The sequence below is a fragment of the Zonotrichia albicollis genome, chromosome 1 (genome assembly GCF_047830755.1).
Source record: "Zonotrichia albicollis isolate bZonAlb1 chromosome 1, bZonAlb1.hap1, whole genome shotgun sequence".
In the NCBI taxonomy this organism is placed as follows: domain Eukaryota; kingdom Metazoa; phylum Chordata; class Aves; order Passeriformes; family Passerellidae; genus Zonotrichia; species Zonotrichia albicollis.
Genome location: NC_133819.1, coordinates 48,269,450 through 48,286,852, shown reverse-complemented (window position 1 = coordinate 48,286,852; position 17,403 = coordinate 48,269,450). Strand labels below are relative to the sequence as shown.

The window sequence follows — 17,403 nt, the reverse complement described above, 5'->3', positions numbered from 1 at the left end:
GAAAATTAGAAATAATGCATGTCATGGAACATCCTCTCTCTAGAATGCTTGCGCGAGGGCGTACGCGGCCCTAGATCCGGCTAGCTCGAGGGGTGAGAAGGCCAACGCCCCTGCGCATAGGAAGCCAGCCCCCTTCGGCGTCCTGGCCTCAGGCTGGGCTGGAGGAAGAGCTCGGAGTCGCGCACGTGAGACGATAAAGGAGGTGACCACTTGCTGGGGGTGAACAGTTGGTTTATTAGGTGATCCGGAGGCACCAACAAGGAGGGGCACCAACCAGCAAAATGGCCCCGAACAGGGGGAGCGACGAGGTTTTATAGGGAAGGGGAGGAGAGAGGAGGGAGCCCAGCTATCCAATGGGGAAACTTAAAGGGAGGTACTGAACATAACTGACATACACCGGAGACCAACGAATACAAAGTAAAGGAGGGGCCCCGGGACCACAGCCAACCACAACCCCCAGAGAGGAGAAGGTTCTCGAAACCTGGGAGGAGTGGGGGGTGATTGACTGTGCCCAGGGAGGAGATAACATCTACTTATAAGGTGGGATGAGGGAGGAGCGGTCATACAAACTGTAACATTAGCAACTAAAAATAGCACGGTTACTAAGCAACTTAACTGACAAGGAGGCAGTGGCGGGAAAAACTGGGGAGAGAGGAACCATTTACAATGAACAAAGGAGGGTACAGTACATAAAATGGGGGAGCAAACTGAGAAACTTAGAACACACTACAACATCTCCCCGTTTCTTAACAAATAAAATAAAAAAAAAACAAGAATGTCCGTATAACTCAACAAGAAGATGTCCGCGGCCGGTCCTGCCAATCTTCGCCTTCTTCGAGCTGGAGTCCGCCAGCCCACAGATGTTCTTGGGGCGGCTCAGTTGACCCCTCCTCGTCCGCAGCTCCTTCGGCCTCTGAGGAGAGGTCCTCCAGCTCGAAAGGTTCCTCTTGGGAAATTGTGGCATGATTGGCAGCCATAGTTGTGGCTCTGGCTATTAATTTTTGGACCAAACCGCGGATCAACATGAACAAAACTAAAAGTATAATCAAACTCAAAACAATCTTGGAAACTGATTCTAAAACTGAACTGGCCCACCCGCTGAGGCCCCAACCCTTGAAGATGTCCCCCAGCCAGTCCGATGTTTCTTGCTTGACCTGGTGTACGAGGTCATGGAGTCTCTTTATTGAGTGTCTGGCGTCCTCGGCTCTGGAGGACAGGTTCATGCAGCAGAGGCCCTCAAACTCCTCACAGTGATGGTGATGGAGCAGCAATAGAAAGTCTATTGCTGCCCTGTTCTGGAGTGTCGCCTGCCTTGTTATTTCCTCATCTGTAAGGAGGTCGTATAGCGCGGCTGAAGTAAGATTGGCTTGTTTAGCCACCCAACACTCTAGGCGGCCCAATTCACCTAGAGATTTGGCTACCGATACCCAAGGCAACAAGATGGTAAAGGCGACCGACTTTGAATGGGACCAATGAGTAATTTCATCATCACAGTCCTCAGTGAGATCTTTAAGATCTCTTTTGGATCTGGCCAATTCGGATGTGATGTTGGTTTTTTTCCAATTAATAATTTGGGTGACGTTGGGGGTAAACAGCGTCAGCCGGCCAAAGGTACACGGCCCTCCGACCAGACCAGAGGGGATGCCTGCCCACGCTCGGTCGCCACAAATCAAAAACACCCCCCTTGGAAGGGCATAAGGGGTCCGCTTGGTGGTGGTAGGGCCGACGATCTTCAAAACGGCCCGACACCACCGGTCCGCTTGATATTCTTTCTTTGCTTGCAGGACCACCTCAGTGCCCTTCTCGATGGGGGTAAGAGTATAATCAAACTGAAAACAAATAGTAGAATTGGCGGAACTGAGTAGATGTAATTCTGTGGGCTCGGAGGGCGCAGGATCCAGCCTCGCCACTCCGTCTCTCCAGGCGTTACTGGGTTCAAAACCAGGTAGGAAAGTAAGGCTCCGGGCCAAAATAGGGGAAAAGGTAGACTGAAAGGCAGGGGGGAACTCTCCTGGAGAGAAAGGGATCCCCACAAGGCAGGACGACATCGGGTCCTCTGCAGCGCTGGTGTCCAAGCAGATGCTGTCCTGTCCTAGCGATTGAGCCAAGGCACGCCAGACGTTGACTTTTGGCTGGGGAATGACCCACGGCTCCGTAGGTGGCAGAAGGAGTCCGCAGGTCGTCAGCATCATCATCATCAGACAAGGGTTGGGAGCCAGCGTTGTCAAAGCGGGGGCCATTTGGGGAGATGCAACTGAAATGAAAAGAGAGCGGTAAAAGTATATGGAAATCACAGAAATGGTTCCTCTCCAAATAACCAATTTAAATAAAACATACGAGGGGTAACGGTTGGAGCTGGGGGGGAATAGGAGGAGAGATGGTGTAAGAGGTCAAGGGGTGGAGGAGAGGCTGGAGGAGAGGGTTCTTCAAAAACAGGGGGAAGCTCAGGAGAAAAGGAAGACGGTTGGTGGTGTTGCTTCCTCCGCCGACGCCAACACGCTTGCCGGACCTGTGGTACTGCCTCTGTCTTGGTCCTCTGCTTCGGGACGAAGGGCCTGACCCACTTAGATGGGACCCACTTGGGGCCTGAGGGAGTGGACACGCAAGCGTATCCCCTCCCCCAAGTCACCAAGTCAAAGGGGCCCTCCGTCCGCCAGGTCTCCGGATCCTTTACAAGAACCGGCGGCCTGGCTTTGGGCTGCAGCTGCTGGTGACTGCCGAAATGCCGGACCACTGGAGGATTTTGGCTGTCAAAAGAGCAATTTAGAAAATTGAGGGTGTAAAGAGCTCTTGACAGCCAGACGTGGGGGGTCTCCACCTTCATTGCCGGTTGTTGTCGGGACAGGATCTTTTTGAGGCTCTGGTGGGCCCTTTCCACCATGGCTTGGCCTGTCGGGGAATAAGGGATGCCGGTTTTATGCACTATTCCCCATTGTTGCAGGAAGCTCCGCAGTTCCTTGGAGGTGTACGCAGGGCCGTTGTCTGTTTTTAGGACCCTAGGGATGCCCAAGACAGCGAATGCTTGAAGCAGATGCTTCTGAACATCCGCTGCCTTTTCACCTGTGTGGGCAGAAGCGTAGATAGCCCCGGAGAAGGTATCGACTGAGACATGGACGTAACACAATCGACCGAAAGATGGGATGTGTGTTACGTCCATCTGCCACACCTCACAGCTTGCCAGCCCTCGGGGGTTAACCCCCGAGGCCACGGTAGGCATTTGGTCATGCTGGCATTGGGGACATGTGGCCACAATCGCCTTGGCCTGCTCTTGCGTCAGATTGAATTGACGAACCAGGCCAGGCGCATTTTGATGGAACAGTTGGTGGCTGATCTTAGCCTGACCGAACACATCTGGGAGAGGGGCCTGCGAAACAGCAGCCGCGGCCAAAGCATCGGCACGACGGTTGCCTTCCGCAATGAAACCAGGCAGGTCTGTGTGTGATCTCACATGCATGACATAAAATGGATGCTCGCGGTGGGAGACCAACTCGACGAGCCTATTCAACAATTCAAATAATCTTTTGTTCGTGACCTCTTGAAGAACTGCGGACTCAGCTCGGGACACTACACCTGCAACATACGCAGAATCTGTGACCAAATTGAAAGGTTCAGGGAATCTCTGAAATGCCCTGACGACAGCGTCCAACTCAGCAACCTGTGGAGAGCCCTCCACAACAGCAACATCGGTCTCCCACTGCTGAGTTTGAGGATCCTTCCAAGTCATCACTGACTTGTGGGATGCTCCAGACGCGTCCGTAAAAACTGTCAAAGCATCCAGCGGCTCCCTGCTCTGAACCTTCTTCAACGATAATTTGAACTCCGAATTGAATAATTTGTGGGCCGGCCGATCTACTGCGATGCGCCCAGTGTAGCTGTCTAGTGCAAACTGAAGATATTCATTAGTTTGCAGCAGTTCTTCAAAGGTCTTTAATTTTAATTGGCCCGATTCCAATTCAATTGGAATATGGATGCATGAGAAATCACACCCTGCGAGCTCCCTGATCCTCGATCTCGCCTTGAGGATCAGTTCGGCTACCAACTCCTGTGGCCGTGTCATTCTTTTGGACCGGTGGTGGCTCAGGAAGACCCACTCTATGATTAAGAGCTTCTCTCCTGAGCCTTGGTCCTTCGGACTGTCGTCCCACTGATGGATGATGCCATGAAGGTGTGGCAATTTTCCCAGTACTATAAATTTGAATGGCAGGCCCGGATGGTAACGATGGGCCTGCCTGGTCGAAATAGCTTTTTGTACCCTCTCCAAGGCCACCTCCGCCTCTGGGGTGAGAGCCCTAGGGGAACTGAGCCCCTCTCCCCCTTTCAACAAATTGAAAAGGGGGGCTAGGTCTTCGGTTGAAATGCCTAGCCAGGGTCTCACCCAATTCAAAGACCCACACAGTTGATGGACATCTGCTAGGGTCTGGACTTTTGTCCTAATAGCCAATTTTTGCGGAACAATGGTCCGCTTTGTAATTTCAAGGCCTAGGTACTTCCAAGGTGGCATCCGCTGAATTTTGTCCTGCTGGAGCTCGAACCCTGCAGCAACCAACGCATTGGTTGTCAGGTCAAGCGCATGGGCAAGCAGACTGTGGTCGGGCGCACACACGAGGATGTCGTCCATATAATGGTGAACAATGACGGCATCCCCGAGGGCTGTACGGATGGGTGACAGCAGCGAAGCGACATACCATTGGCAGATCACAGGGCTGTTCTTCATGCCCTGTGGAAGCACTCGCCAATGATAGCGCTTGGCTGGGGACTCACAGTTCACGGACGGAACTGTGAACGCAAAGCGCGGAGCATCGTCAGGGTGAAGGGGAATTTGGAAGAAGCAATCCTTTATATCGATTACAGCCAAATTCCAATTTTGGGGGAGCATTGCTGGGGAGGGCATCCCTGGCTGAAGAGGACCCATGTCAACTATTAATTCATTAATTTTGCGGAGGTCGGTCAGGAGTCGCCACTTGTCCTTGTTGGGCTTCTTGATGACAAACACTGGGGAGTTCCAAGGTGACATGGTCTCCTCCAGGTTGCCTTTCAGTAGCTGCTCCTGAACGAGCTCGTTGAGCGCCTTTAATTTTTGCTTATTGAGTGGCCACTGCTTGACCTGTACTGGTTCATCAGAAAGCCAATTCAGCTTCCAGGTCCGGCGCTCCTCAGTGGCCACTGCCCGAAAAACCTGGGGAGCCTTCGGGAGGTCAATTTTGGCTCCCCACTGGGCCAGTAGGTCTCTTCCCCAGAGAGGCTCTGTATAGTCCAAAACGAACGGGCGTATCGAGGCCAATTGCCCGTCGGGCCCCTTAATTTGTACAACGCTCTTGGATTGGTTTGCCAATTGAAGGCCCCCAACACCAGAGATCGTGCCCGCAGCGCTTTGCAAGCCCCAATGTGACGGCCACTCCCGAGAGGGAATGATCGTCACATCTGCACCTGTGTCCAAAAGACCCCTCACTATCTTCTTGTCCCCGCCCAACGAAAGTTGACAGGTTAGGCGGGGCTTTTCCCTCCCCACTAGTTGTGCCCAGGCCACGGTCGGAGGCGATGTCTTCTCCGACGAAATCTTCCAGGGATCTTCTTCTGGCACAAGAATGGCCTGGGCAATGACCTGTCCCTTGGGGAGGAAAAGTGGGGGTCGGACACAGTACAGCCCTACCGCGAAACGGTCCCGGTCGGTAGTTACCAGACCAGGGACGATGTGGATGTCTCGCGGTGTGTGCTTGGTGTCCCCGACAACGGTCCACCTGCAACGTCCCAGTTTCCTCCAGCGACCCGGATGTTGCAGGTCGACAGACACCAGCTGGATGTTACTGCTAGGGAGGTAAAGGTCCCTAGTCAGCTGCAGCCTGTATGGAGAAGCAGAGGACATGGTGTTAATTGCAGGTACAGCACCACAGGTAGATAAGGTCACGTCTGATAAGTATGTCAAATCCGGTAAAGCGTATGTCGGCGGTCTTCTCCCGTCTCCTCCCTCCCCGCAGGTTGTTGAACAGCCCGCCGTACTTTTGTCGTCGCGCAGGGAGGGGCTGCGCTCCTTGCTTAGTTTTTTTTCTCCTTGTTCTCCTCTCTTTCCCGCTTCCGCCTGTACTCCAGGTAATCATGGCGCATCGGGCACTGGGGCATCCAATGCCCGACTTTGCCACAAAGATGGCAGGGGTGGGTGGCTGATGACCTTCTGCCGGACCCAGGTGTTGGGGGTCCGGCAACGGGGGCAGCTTCCATGAAGTCCGGCTCGGGGCATTCAGCAAGAGCCACAGATGTTCTCTTGGGCCGTGATGCCAGGGAGACCTGACGCACCACGACCTCAATCATGGCCTCTATCGTGGGCCGGGGACTTCGAGGGAGAGTTCTTATAGCCTTGCGGCACTCAGCGTTGGCATTGCTGAATGCCATCCGCTGAAGCATCCTCTCCCTGTCATCATCCCCGAGCGCCTGCGCCTCCACATATCGGTAGAGGCGCTCGATAAAGGCCATGTATGGCTCCTGCGCTCCCTGCCGGACTTCATCCTCCTCCCATTGGGAGGTCACCACCTCCAGCTTGAAGAAGGCCCGCTCAGCTGCCCGGGCGGTCTCCTCAAGCTGGGAGGGGAATAAGGCCTTCGCCTGAGCTGCCCCCTCTGCCCACTGTCCCTCACCCAAAAGGTGTTCCTGGGTGATTACCAGACCATCTGCGTCATGAGACATTGCAGGATTCCCCCACATATTTGGGAGAACCTCCAATATCTCCCTCCTCCATTCCCCCACCCAGACCCTAAATTCCATGGGCCTAGCAAGGCTGGAGAAGAGGGCCCTCAGGTCAGCCGGCACCAGATCTCCCTGTGCAAGGGCATTGCGGAGCATACCCCGGAAGTACTCTGACCCCCGGGAGTAGTCCTTCTGCGCCTTGCACAGCTCCTTGATCCGGGCCTGTGCTACAGGCACCCACTGGGCCTGAGGGGTCCCCTCCCCACTCAGGTGGTAGGTAACCGGAGCGGCTTCCAACAAGGGCGCCTGCTCCGGCTTCCAGTCATCCACCCCCCCCCCCCCGGGACACAAAGCGTGGGAACCGGAAGGAGGAGCGTGGGAACCGGAACTGGAGGAGGTTGAGGCGGGGTCTGGCAATGACGCAGGGTGAGGGAGTGGGCGTGACCAACCACCCCTCTCCGCCCCCTGGGTGACGCTCGGAGGCGGAGGGAAGTACAAAGGCGGAGCGGGGGAGGAGCGAATGGGGGGCTGAGCCGGGGGAGGAGTTTGGGGAGGAGCTGATTGAGGGGCGGAGGACGGAGGAATGGGTGGGGCGGAGGGAGGATATGAGGGAGGGGTAACCGAAAAGGAGGTTGGGTCTGGAGGAAGGAAGGGGTTGGGGCAAGGGAGGAAGGGGTTAACCGAAGAAGAAGGAGCCCTGGCGGGAACGACCACGTGGCCGCCGCCATCTTGGGCTCCCAGGGAGCCATTTTGTGGATCATCTACAAACCTAACAACCTTAGGCTTATCAACTGGGGATTTGGGAACTGGGGTAGAGGGTGAGGAAAGAAGAGGAACCTGGCCAGGGCTCCTCGAAGGGGGAGGCTGAGCAGGTCGAGGGGGAGCAGGGGAAGGATGGACCCCCTGCCTCTTGTCGGCCTTCAAAATCCCCCTCGAGGGCTCCTGCCTAAGGGGAGAGGGAAGGGATTGAGGGGTAAGGGCAACAGAACGAGGGGAACGGGGGGATAAACCAAAACTTGCGGGCCTTTTCTTAGGTTCCCCTGACGAGCGGAGTGCCGCAAGCACTCTGCCCGCCCAGAATGCCACGGTTGCTAATTTCGTCTCCCCGGAATTAACAGCTTCTTCTAATTTGGCCAAAACGGCTGCCCAAAACCGTGGCTGCTTGGCAAGTTCCGGGGAGACCTCGGGGAACTTTGAAAAGACCCACTTAACCAAAAACTTTAACTCTTGCTTGGGGGCCTTCTGACCACCCCCAAGCAGCAAACCTTTAACAACATAATAGACCTCCTTTTGGGATTTTCCCAAGCCAGCACCCATGGCACCTTTCTAGTGCAGGAACCGCTGTCACTAGAAAGGGGGAAAATCCACTGGTGGTACAACCACCCGCCTGAAAAATAACAAAAACTAAAACAACAAGCTACTCGCCACCAGCCCCTGCTCCCCCCACTGTCCCCAAGTCTGGGGTTTCAGCAAAAGGGAAAAAGGATTTGGGTGGTGGGTCCGGGCCCCAAGTCTGGGGATACCGACCCCACAGGAAAGGTAAAACAAAAAAGGTGCGGGGGTGAGGAAGAGCCTCAGGGGAAGAGGGTGGGGGGTAGGTCTCCAATGCAGAGCATGTACCCCTAGGGGAAGGTTAAAAAGGCAGGGGGGAAGTCGGAAAGGTCCCCAGAGCGGGGCCCGATCTTACCAGCCTGGTGGCGACAGCAAAAGAAAAATCAGGTGGGGGTCTTCGTCTCTGGGGTCGTCCTCACTGGGTGCGAGGAGTCTCGATCCCGATCCCCAGGGAGCGCTGCCCTTAAAACAGGGCCTGCTACTACCTGGGGTAGCGCGGCGTCCAAAGGAACAAAATGTCCAACACCGCAGGGTCCGGTGGTCAGCTGTCCAAGTGGTCAGTGGTCCACTTCAGGCCCCACGTTGGGCGCCACACTGCGCGAGGGCGTACGCGGCCCTAGATCCGGCTAGCTCGAGGGGTGAGAAGGCCAACGCCCCTGCGCATAGGAAGCCAGCCCCCTTCGGCGTCCTGGCCTCAGGCTGGGCTGGAGGAAGAGCTCGGAGTCGCGCACGTGAGACGATAAAGGAGGTGACCACTTGCTGGGGGTGAACAGTTGGTTTATTAGGTGATCCGGAGGCACCAACAAGGAGGGGCACCAACCAGCAAAATGGCCCCGAACAGGGGGAGCGACGAGGTTTTATAGGGAAGGGGAGGAGAGAGGAGGGAGCCCAGCTATCCAATGGGGAAACTTAAAGGGAGGTACTGAACATAACTGACATACACCGGAGACCAACGAATACAAAGTAAAGGAGGGGCCCCGGGACCACAGCCAACCACAACCCCCAGAGAGGAGAAGGTTCTCGAAACCTGGGAGGAGTGGGGGGTGATTGACTGTGCCCAGGGAGGAGATAACATCTACTTATAAGGTGGGATGAGGGAGGAGCGGTCATACAAACTGTAACATTAGCAACTAAAAATAGCACGGTTACTAAGCAACTTAACTGACAAGGAGGCAGTGGCGGGAAAAACTGGGGAGAGAGGAACCATTTACAATGAACAAAGGAGGGTACAGTACATAAAATGGGGGAGCAAACTGAGAAACTTAGAACACACTACAACAAATGCTGCAATAATTATTTAGTCTGTGAAAGATTTTACACACAGAAGCATCCAACTCCCTACCATGGAGAATACCATATTGAAAGGTATTTTCTAAACACTGGTGTACAGCAGTATATAAAAATAAGACTTAAATAAACATTCTGATGAGAATTTATCATATAAGATACTGTATATTCATAATTGTAATATATGATCTCAAAAGTCTTTTCCAAATGGAAGAATTGTATGGTTCAATGACTCTATGATATACTTTTATAAATATATATTAATATAGCCTTTCTTTAAAAGACATGGTGCTAGGCTTCTAGAGTATCTATTAAAGCTAATATATAAATATGAAAACATGCACATATGTCCGTGAAAGATTAAAAAGAAAATATCAACTGTTAGTACCTACTATACCCTTTAGCTGCAGCATTTCATCCCACTGCTCTTCATTGGCTATTAAGGTCTGAAACAAAATTAATTAACATTTTAACATTCTAAAAAAGCAGAAAAAGAATCTATTTCCCTCTAAAGTTGTTCAAGTAATTAGGATTTATACCTGGAGCTGAACTTCTTTCTTCTTGCCAGCCATTTCCCTGTGATTATACGAAAAATATTGAAATCCAAAGCATATTAAAGTTTTTTAAAAGACCATGTGACATACAGAACTGATTTTTATGGTTCTCAAAGTATCACTGCCCTCTGATTCCCTTTGCAATTAACTCAACTGAAGCCCCTACAATAATGGTAGCTAATACTCCACTCTGGAATTCTGTGGAGAAATATGCAACTGTTTGCAAAATCCACATGGCGCAAGAAACAGAAGAAAATTTAGTATCTTAATCTGTTAGGGTGTGCAAAACTTTTGACCTCAACAATCTTTCAAGCTTATAATCACTCTGCTCAGAATAGCACAGGCACTTTGATGGGATGACAGCTGCTGTAACACTGGACCATTTCAGAAAAATATTGATTAAAGAGCTTCAACTCTAATAACATCAAATCAGTCTTCCTGTCTGCTGGGATACATAAAAAGCAATGACATACTTGTGCCCAATAACTAAATCCTGATACATTCATCATTCTGTCATTTATTAATAATGTCCTTAATATATTTATGATAGACAATTAACTATGAACTGGACAGAACAACAGTTCTGATACGTATGTGGGTGGAGTTTGACTTCAGCATGGGCAGCTTGAGTTTCTAGAGTTCTTGGTTAAGATGGTGGTCTTGACCTGAGGGAAAATTATTGAGCCTCCATGAATGTGACCTCCTCTGGCATTGTTACTTGAGAAGTTAACCAGCAAGTATGTCCAGGATTTGAACTATCCTGGTATATTCACCAAAGCTGTTCCCTTCACAGCACAGGTTGAGGCACAGAAGACAATATGAGAGCTCTTACCCTTGTGCTTGTTTCACATTTCATATGAGTGTGTCGGTAAAAATTAAATTTTTAAATGGAGGCTTTCTTCAAACCCTTTAAATGATACAAAGCATGACATTAATTCCTATCCTTTAAAGACTCTAAGGAGATGATGCTGCCTACTGACACAAGAGGGAACTGGCAGATGGAAATATGTCATATTAGTAGGAAATCTGCATCAAAATAACCTATCTTTCATTGTTACCTTCTTCACTGAGCAATGACAATCAATTCTTTGCAAGATCAGTTCTGCAAAACATAAACCAGGACATGAAAATGGTCTATACATCCCAATCGTTCTACACATGCTCTCCAACTAAAAATATGCAGTCATAAGCACTCAGATGGCAAAGCAAAGCACTGCAGCACAGACATGTGCTGCTGTATGAAAATATGCAAATGTGCACATTAATCTGGCCTTGTAGACGTATGTGACAGACATGTGAAGGCTACATGTGACATCTCTCCTTTTAATTAAAATTTTCACGTGAAATTCACATAACATTCCCTCAGTAATGCCGTCAATACTATACTGATTAAACCTGGATAGACAAGCATGTTTTCTCCTTTGTCTATGATATGGGCAACATGCTTCTCTAACCTTTATAAAAGACATTTTCTAACCACACTTCATCATGGATGTGCAAACTCTCCATCTCTTACTACACTCTTTGCAAACAAAACTGCTTCCTTCAACTAGTCAGACATAAAAATAGACCTAGGTGCACACTCCACTCTCAAATTGATACTCAAATATGCAGTCTTTGCAGATAGCCATTCAACATCTTAGCACAAACCCTCATCACACATATATACATGAAGATATCCAACCAAGAGCTTGCAAGATTTTGACGTGCTGCTGTGTGTATGTGCTTACAGACGTATAACACCCTGAGCATAAGCTCTTGTGTGTGACAGTGGATCCTTGGGAGTTCCTAGGTGGCACTCTGGTGGATCATCTGCCCACACACACGCACACACACACACACAAAGAGAGAAACACGTGTAAGTGAACAAATGCATGCACACAGGCCGGTTCAGAGCCAACACCAGTGCTCTACACCAGTAAGAGCTCCCAGACACTCGTGTACCCTGTGGTTTGACACACACCCTCCACAGTAAGCACACCACAGCACAGTGGCTTGGGTACCACTCAGCCCTGAGCTGGGAGCCCCCTCAGGAGCACACAGACCCCTCCAGCCCCCTTGCACCTATCGTGGAGCAGCCCCTGGCCTGGGGACACTCTGTGGCCACCCAACTGCCACCTCTCAACGGCCCCAACGGCCTCACCATCCTTTGTCTGCCCAGCCCCATCTCTGCTCCTTCTCCAAGGGTCATTTCCCCCCCATAACCCTATTTTATCAGTCTGGGGTTGACATGGCACAGATACAGGCATGCTGAGTGGGAAATGGAGTGAAAGGTTGGGAGGAAGCGCCACCATTTCCTCTGTTTTCTTTGCCCTAGGGAAAGTCAAGCTTATCCTTTTAACATGTGAGAAAATTAGTCCTGGCACCTAATTAATGATCTGCCTTTACTCTGTCTTGCTTGCAAATTGTGAGACAATGGAGACTAAAAGAGGAAGCTTTTAGTGGTGGTTTGGGTGACCAAAAGAGGATCTCAAAAGTCAAATAGTGGTGACTGCCCATGCTCATACACTATCAGTGCAGGTCTGTCATCATGCTGGTGCAAAACAAAGTTATCATTTTAAAGGTGCACGTTTGCACCTCAGCAGCCCCCAAAAAGTCACAGAAGACAAAGGCAAAACTTATTTATACACGTAGAAAGCACAATTGTTCCAGGGTACGGTGTGGCTGTTTTCATGTATTAACTCTTACAGGCATTGTAACTGGGAATCGGTGGGAATTTCTTTGTGAAGGTAAACACTTGAGAATGTTCACAAATCAAACGCTGGTGTCTCTAAACTGCACATGTTTCACATATGCACGTTGTTACAGAACTATAAATTGTCCTTGTATCCAGTTTATTTTTGAAACCCTGCCCAGGCTAATTATGTGCTGTCATGTCAGGTGTGTCTACCACATCTTAAGAAAATCCAGTTTCAGTGACTTTTTTGTAGCTTTTCTTGAGCATTCTGATGCTGCTCACCAAAGCATGACTTGCAAAGCTCCAAAGAAACTTTTATTTCATGAGAATAATATGAAGAAAAAAGTAGGGAAAACAAGCACTTAGAGGTACTAGAATAGATGTTCTTCCTCACAGTTAAATCTTCCCAAGTTGATGGATGTTCATTCTGCAGTAGTGGGAATGAAGCAGTGTTTCCACAGAGTGGCAGCAGTTTTCAATGCTGAGATTATGCCTAACATCTTGGATTAGATCAACTAGGTGGCAAGAGAGATTTTGTATTCAGATTGGAAATAATGTGTCTATATGGCCAACATAAATCACTTCCTACATTTTTTACTGGAAAACCCAACTTTGGAACTAGTACAAGCTCTGCATTGGCCTGCTTGGGAGTGGTGGAGTGCCATTGAATAATCTTTATTTTCCTGCATGAAGTAGGGAAACCACTTTTAAAACCATCATAGACATACAAAATTGTATGAACTACAGAAGATGGCATATTTAACCCAACCGCCATGTGGAAGTTAAAGACTCAAAGACTAGGCTATGTTTTTGGAGTTTCCTTCACAAACTGCTAACATTTTTATCCAGACCACTTTCTTAATGAACAGCCAGTGTTTTATACGCTACAAAACCCCTCCCTGCAAAAAAGTCTTGAAGAAAAACACTAGAATGAGGTAATGCTTATGTACCAAATGTAAAAAGGCTGACACAGCCTGTTCTTTAACTGCTCTGTTGGAATGAATTATATGTATGCTTTGGATATCACAAAATAGGGATTTGGTATTTCAAAATGCTGAAAAAATAAAAAAAGATCACCCTTCTTTAGTTTAGAGTGTGTGATTCTATACAATTTTTAATGAATTTAATGATGACATACTTAGTTTTTGTAGACCAACAGTATTCATGGTCATTATAAAGGGCATCCAGAGAGAAGGGGTTAGGCGTTTATGAGGTTTTTCCCTGAATCAAAATGATTCAAGTTTTGTATAATGTATATGAAAAGTATAAGGAAAATATGCAATGGATAAACCACAATGGTTTCATGATGAATGATTGCATAATTTTTCTGAGTAACTTTTAAACTATTTTACTTCATTTTGTGTATACCACTTGATTTCAGGTCTGCTCTTTGTCATGAGCTGTTAATGTCCAGAGTGACCTAGTTCCAAATTATTAAAATTCTTTTACAGAGTAATGGAAAGCAGTTGTACACCCTGCTGAGACTTGTAACCCTTGAGACAAAACTAGAGATGCATTTTTCCTACTAGTCAGTCTTTCTGTATGCCCTAGTACATGCTCAGAAGCCATTGCATATGTATCTCTGATGACTACCTGCTTGTAAATACAGTGGAGACCTTGGTCACCTTAATTTATAAACTTTTGTGGTGTCCTCTGTGGCTCTATAGTTCACATGCATACTGGAGCTACAGTGAATTTAATCTATGCCCTCTGCATGTTAGATTTCCTGCATGTGTCCTAGTGTTCCTCCTGCGTCTCTGCCTGGATTCAGTCTGATAGCAGTGATACTGATCTGGTAGCAGTGGGACAGCTTTTTGATTTCTTGTATTTTCCTCTGAAACAGAAAGGAGGTATGTGAAATGGTGGCCAATTTAATTTCTTGAAATCAAAAATAGTGTTTATAGTTTAGAAAGTGCAAAACTGAAGAATGTGATTTGTGTTGCTGCAAGTGCAGATTTCTGTCAGGTGGTTCTGTGCAGTAGGAATGTTTTGGTAGAAAAAGAAAGAGCATAAAATAATTAAATGGACAATTTTCTGTGAGGACCTATTGTGACACACCAGCTTGTGAGCTCTCAGGATGAGAGACCAGGTGGCTCCAAAACCAGACAGTTGGCTTCTGAGCAGCAGCCCAAGAACACCACAAGTTCTGGAGGTTAGAGGAGCAATTAATTTTTCCCAAAAGTGGTGACAGACACAAAGGATTTGATGGCTTGTTTGTCAGGAATGACCCAGCTTTGTCAGTGGTAGGTACGTTCCCCTAATTTGCCCTGCAGACACCATGATCAGTAGCCCTAAAGGAAGTCACTGACACATAAACTTTTGCAGTTTGTACCACAAGAGAGGTTCATGCATGTTAGTGTGCAATATATATAAAATGAACAGATGAAAAGGAACTGAGATAATGTAGTGATTGAGATGTCTTTAGAAACATAGGCATTGATCCTCCCAAGTAATATGGCTATTACCTCTGGGACTTGATTCCCTAGAGCAAGAAAAAGCAGGGATTTTTTATTTTATGTTACTCAAAGAATCTCAAATTTATGTGAATAACAGCATGGATAATAGATGTGGATGCACACATGATAGTTTTATTTATTTTTAATTACAACCTTAGTTAAAGTTTTTAGTTTGGTAATTTGCATATTAATATCTTTATGCATTCATATTTTGCTATTGATACATCTTTTGAGTGTATGAAACACATTTGACACCTTGCATACTGATTTATAGAATGTTAGAGTGTAACTTTGGGAACATCCTTTGTAGCCATAGTCTGTGCAAACCCATGAACACAAGAGTTTAGTGAGACATAGCGAGTGGTTTCCAACAGCTCAAGAAACTGGTAACTCTTACTTGCATCATACCTGAGCCACCTGAAAACAGACTAGTAGTTTGCTCCCTGGCAGTATCAAATCACTGATTCACATACAGTCACATACATACACATATATTTCTGTGTACAGGTCAGCCTTCTACTCAAAGAGAGATAGAGAAGACTGGTCTTTGCAATGAGATCTAGAAAGTGTAAGAAAATGAAAAAAAAAATCTTCCAGTGTATTGAAAAAACCCATGATATCAGGTAACAAAGGTGGATTGGAGCTCACATACCTATTTTTAACCAAAGGTAGCTGGTAAAGATACAGCAGTGGTTTCTATTTTACCAAACGTAAAGGTGTCCAGAGCCCCAGTTTAGGAACCTCTAGAATAGTTAAGATGGCTCAGCTAAACTCAGACCTCTCTATATTCTAGGGACCTTCAACTAGTAAAATTTTCTTGGATATTCCTGTTTTGACAGGGAGAACTTCATCTGCAGAGAAAATATGAACATGTGAAAAATGTGACTGAAATATGTGAAAAGCATGACTGTATTCATGCAGCAATTCCCAGAAGGACAGAAAAAAAGAAAATATTAATCCTGATACATGAAGGTGAGCGCCAAAATTTTCTTGAGGAAAGATTTAGAGGATTAGAGAATACCAGACCTGAAAATATGATGGAAAGTTTTGTGGAGACTTGAATTGTGATGTAGTCCAAGCAGAATGACCTGTTACACTTCAGTCATGGGACAAACTAGTATCTGCACAGCTGTATTGGATAAAAAATTTTGTAGCCTGTGAAGTATTGTTCCTTGCTAAAATAGGAGCGGAAATTAGACACAGTAAAAGAACCACTAAAAACTTTGCCAGAGGCTAGTTGAGGTAAGTTTTTATGGACATAATGAATAAAATAATTAAGCAATTGGAGCACAATTTGGCTTCTGTAAGTTTGTTTTGGTTTTGTATTGAAATTCCCTAGTACTTGGCAATATGTGGCCATTTAGAAGAAAAAGTAGGATAATGAGTGGTTTATAAAGAAAAAGAGTGCACAAGGCAGAGGCAGTTGAACAGACCACATTAAGAAGGCTAAGTCTTAACAAGATTTTGTTAAAATATTCTGAGCTTAAAAAACATGTCAAAGGACTTGGAATTCTTCAAGATGCATTCTTTCAAGCTTCTGCAGAAAAAAAATTACATTGAGTTATTCTTTTTCTTGACTCTTTCAGACTCTGATCCAATTCATGCAAGTAAAAAAGACAATACATTTCTAAAAAATTTGTTGATTATCTGTTCAGTTAATAAAATTATTAGGGCTAGAAAATGGTTCTTGATACAATGTCTTAAGTCATCACACCCTTTTGCCAACTGAAGGTTTCAAAAATAAACCCCAGTCCCTAGAAGATTGCTGCTTAGAAATGGTGAGTACTGGCATGACATTCAGAAACATTTAAAATATTGGATCTTGTTTCAGGTGCCAGTTTCCCATCCAAGCATTTATTCTGGTTCAACTTGTCTAAAGGATGGGAAATTTATCTGCATGTAGCAGAGCTGTATAGGCTGGCAATAGCCAAGCTTTGCACCTGGCACAGGCCAGCTTTTTTGCTAAGGGGATAATTTTCAGGGATAAATATCGTGTGCCTCCCCACTATATGACAGAAGCATGAGATAAACCACAAACAACCATTTCTGTCATAGGTTCCTGTGGATGGGAAAAAAAAATCAGAGGTTTGGTCATGTAGTGAGTGTTCATGCATCAAACAGGTTGGTTACTGGGACAGAGTGTAATAGGCACTTGTGAGCAGGAATACCAAGTTTTTTATGCTGCTGGTGATGTATTTTTTATCTGTGGACGAAGGTCCTACTGGAAGAGGATGATACAGAGCAGGCCTGTGGCCAGATGACTCATCCTATGTTTGAGCTGGAGCTTGGGTTTCTCCCAGGGTTTCCAGGACAGTGTGTGCTAGAGGATCAGAAATCACCTCTGAGTCATCTCAAAACCAGATTTGCCTTTATGTCATGGTTTCCTTCCTGTGGCCCTGCTGTATTCTGTGCAGTGAGT

At 47.3% G+C, this 17,403-nt stretch overlaps 1 protein-coding gene across 1 annotated transcript; it reads right to left on the bottom strand.

The window, feature by feature from the left end:
• Positions 1 to 53: 53 nt before the first annotated feature.
• On the bottom strand, positions 54 to 9,292 carry LOC141729079 (uncharacterized). The gene is made up of 2 exons (XM_074540513.1): positions 8,366 to 9,292; positions 54 to 2,254 (listed from the first exon to the last, which is right to left on the bottom strand). The coding sequence occupies exon 2, from the start codon at positions 2,238 to 2,240 to the stop codon at positions 789 to 791; it is 1,452 nt and encodes a 483-aa protein (XP_074396614.1). The 5' UTR covers positions 2,241 to 2,254; positions 8,366 to 9,292; the 3' UTR covers positions 54 to 788.
• Positions 9,293 to 17,403: the final 8,111 nt, after the last annotated feature.

What these genes read in the sequence shown, in the direction of transcription:
- LOC141729079 (XM_074540513.1), bottom strand. Translation starts at nt 2,240, where the DNA reads ATGGCCCCCGCTTTGACAACGCTGGCTCCCAACCCTTGTCTGATGATG.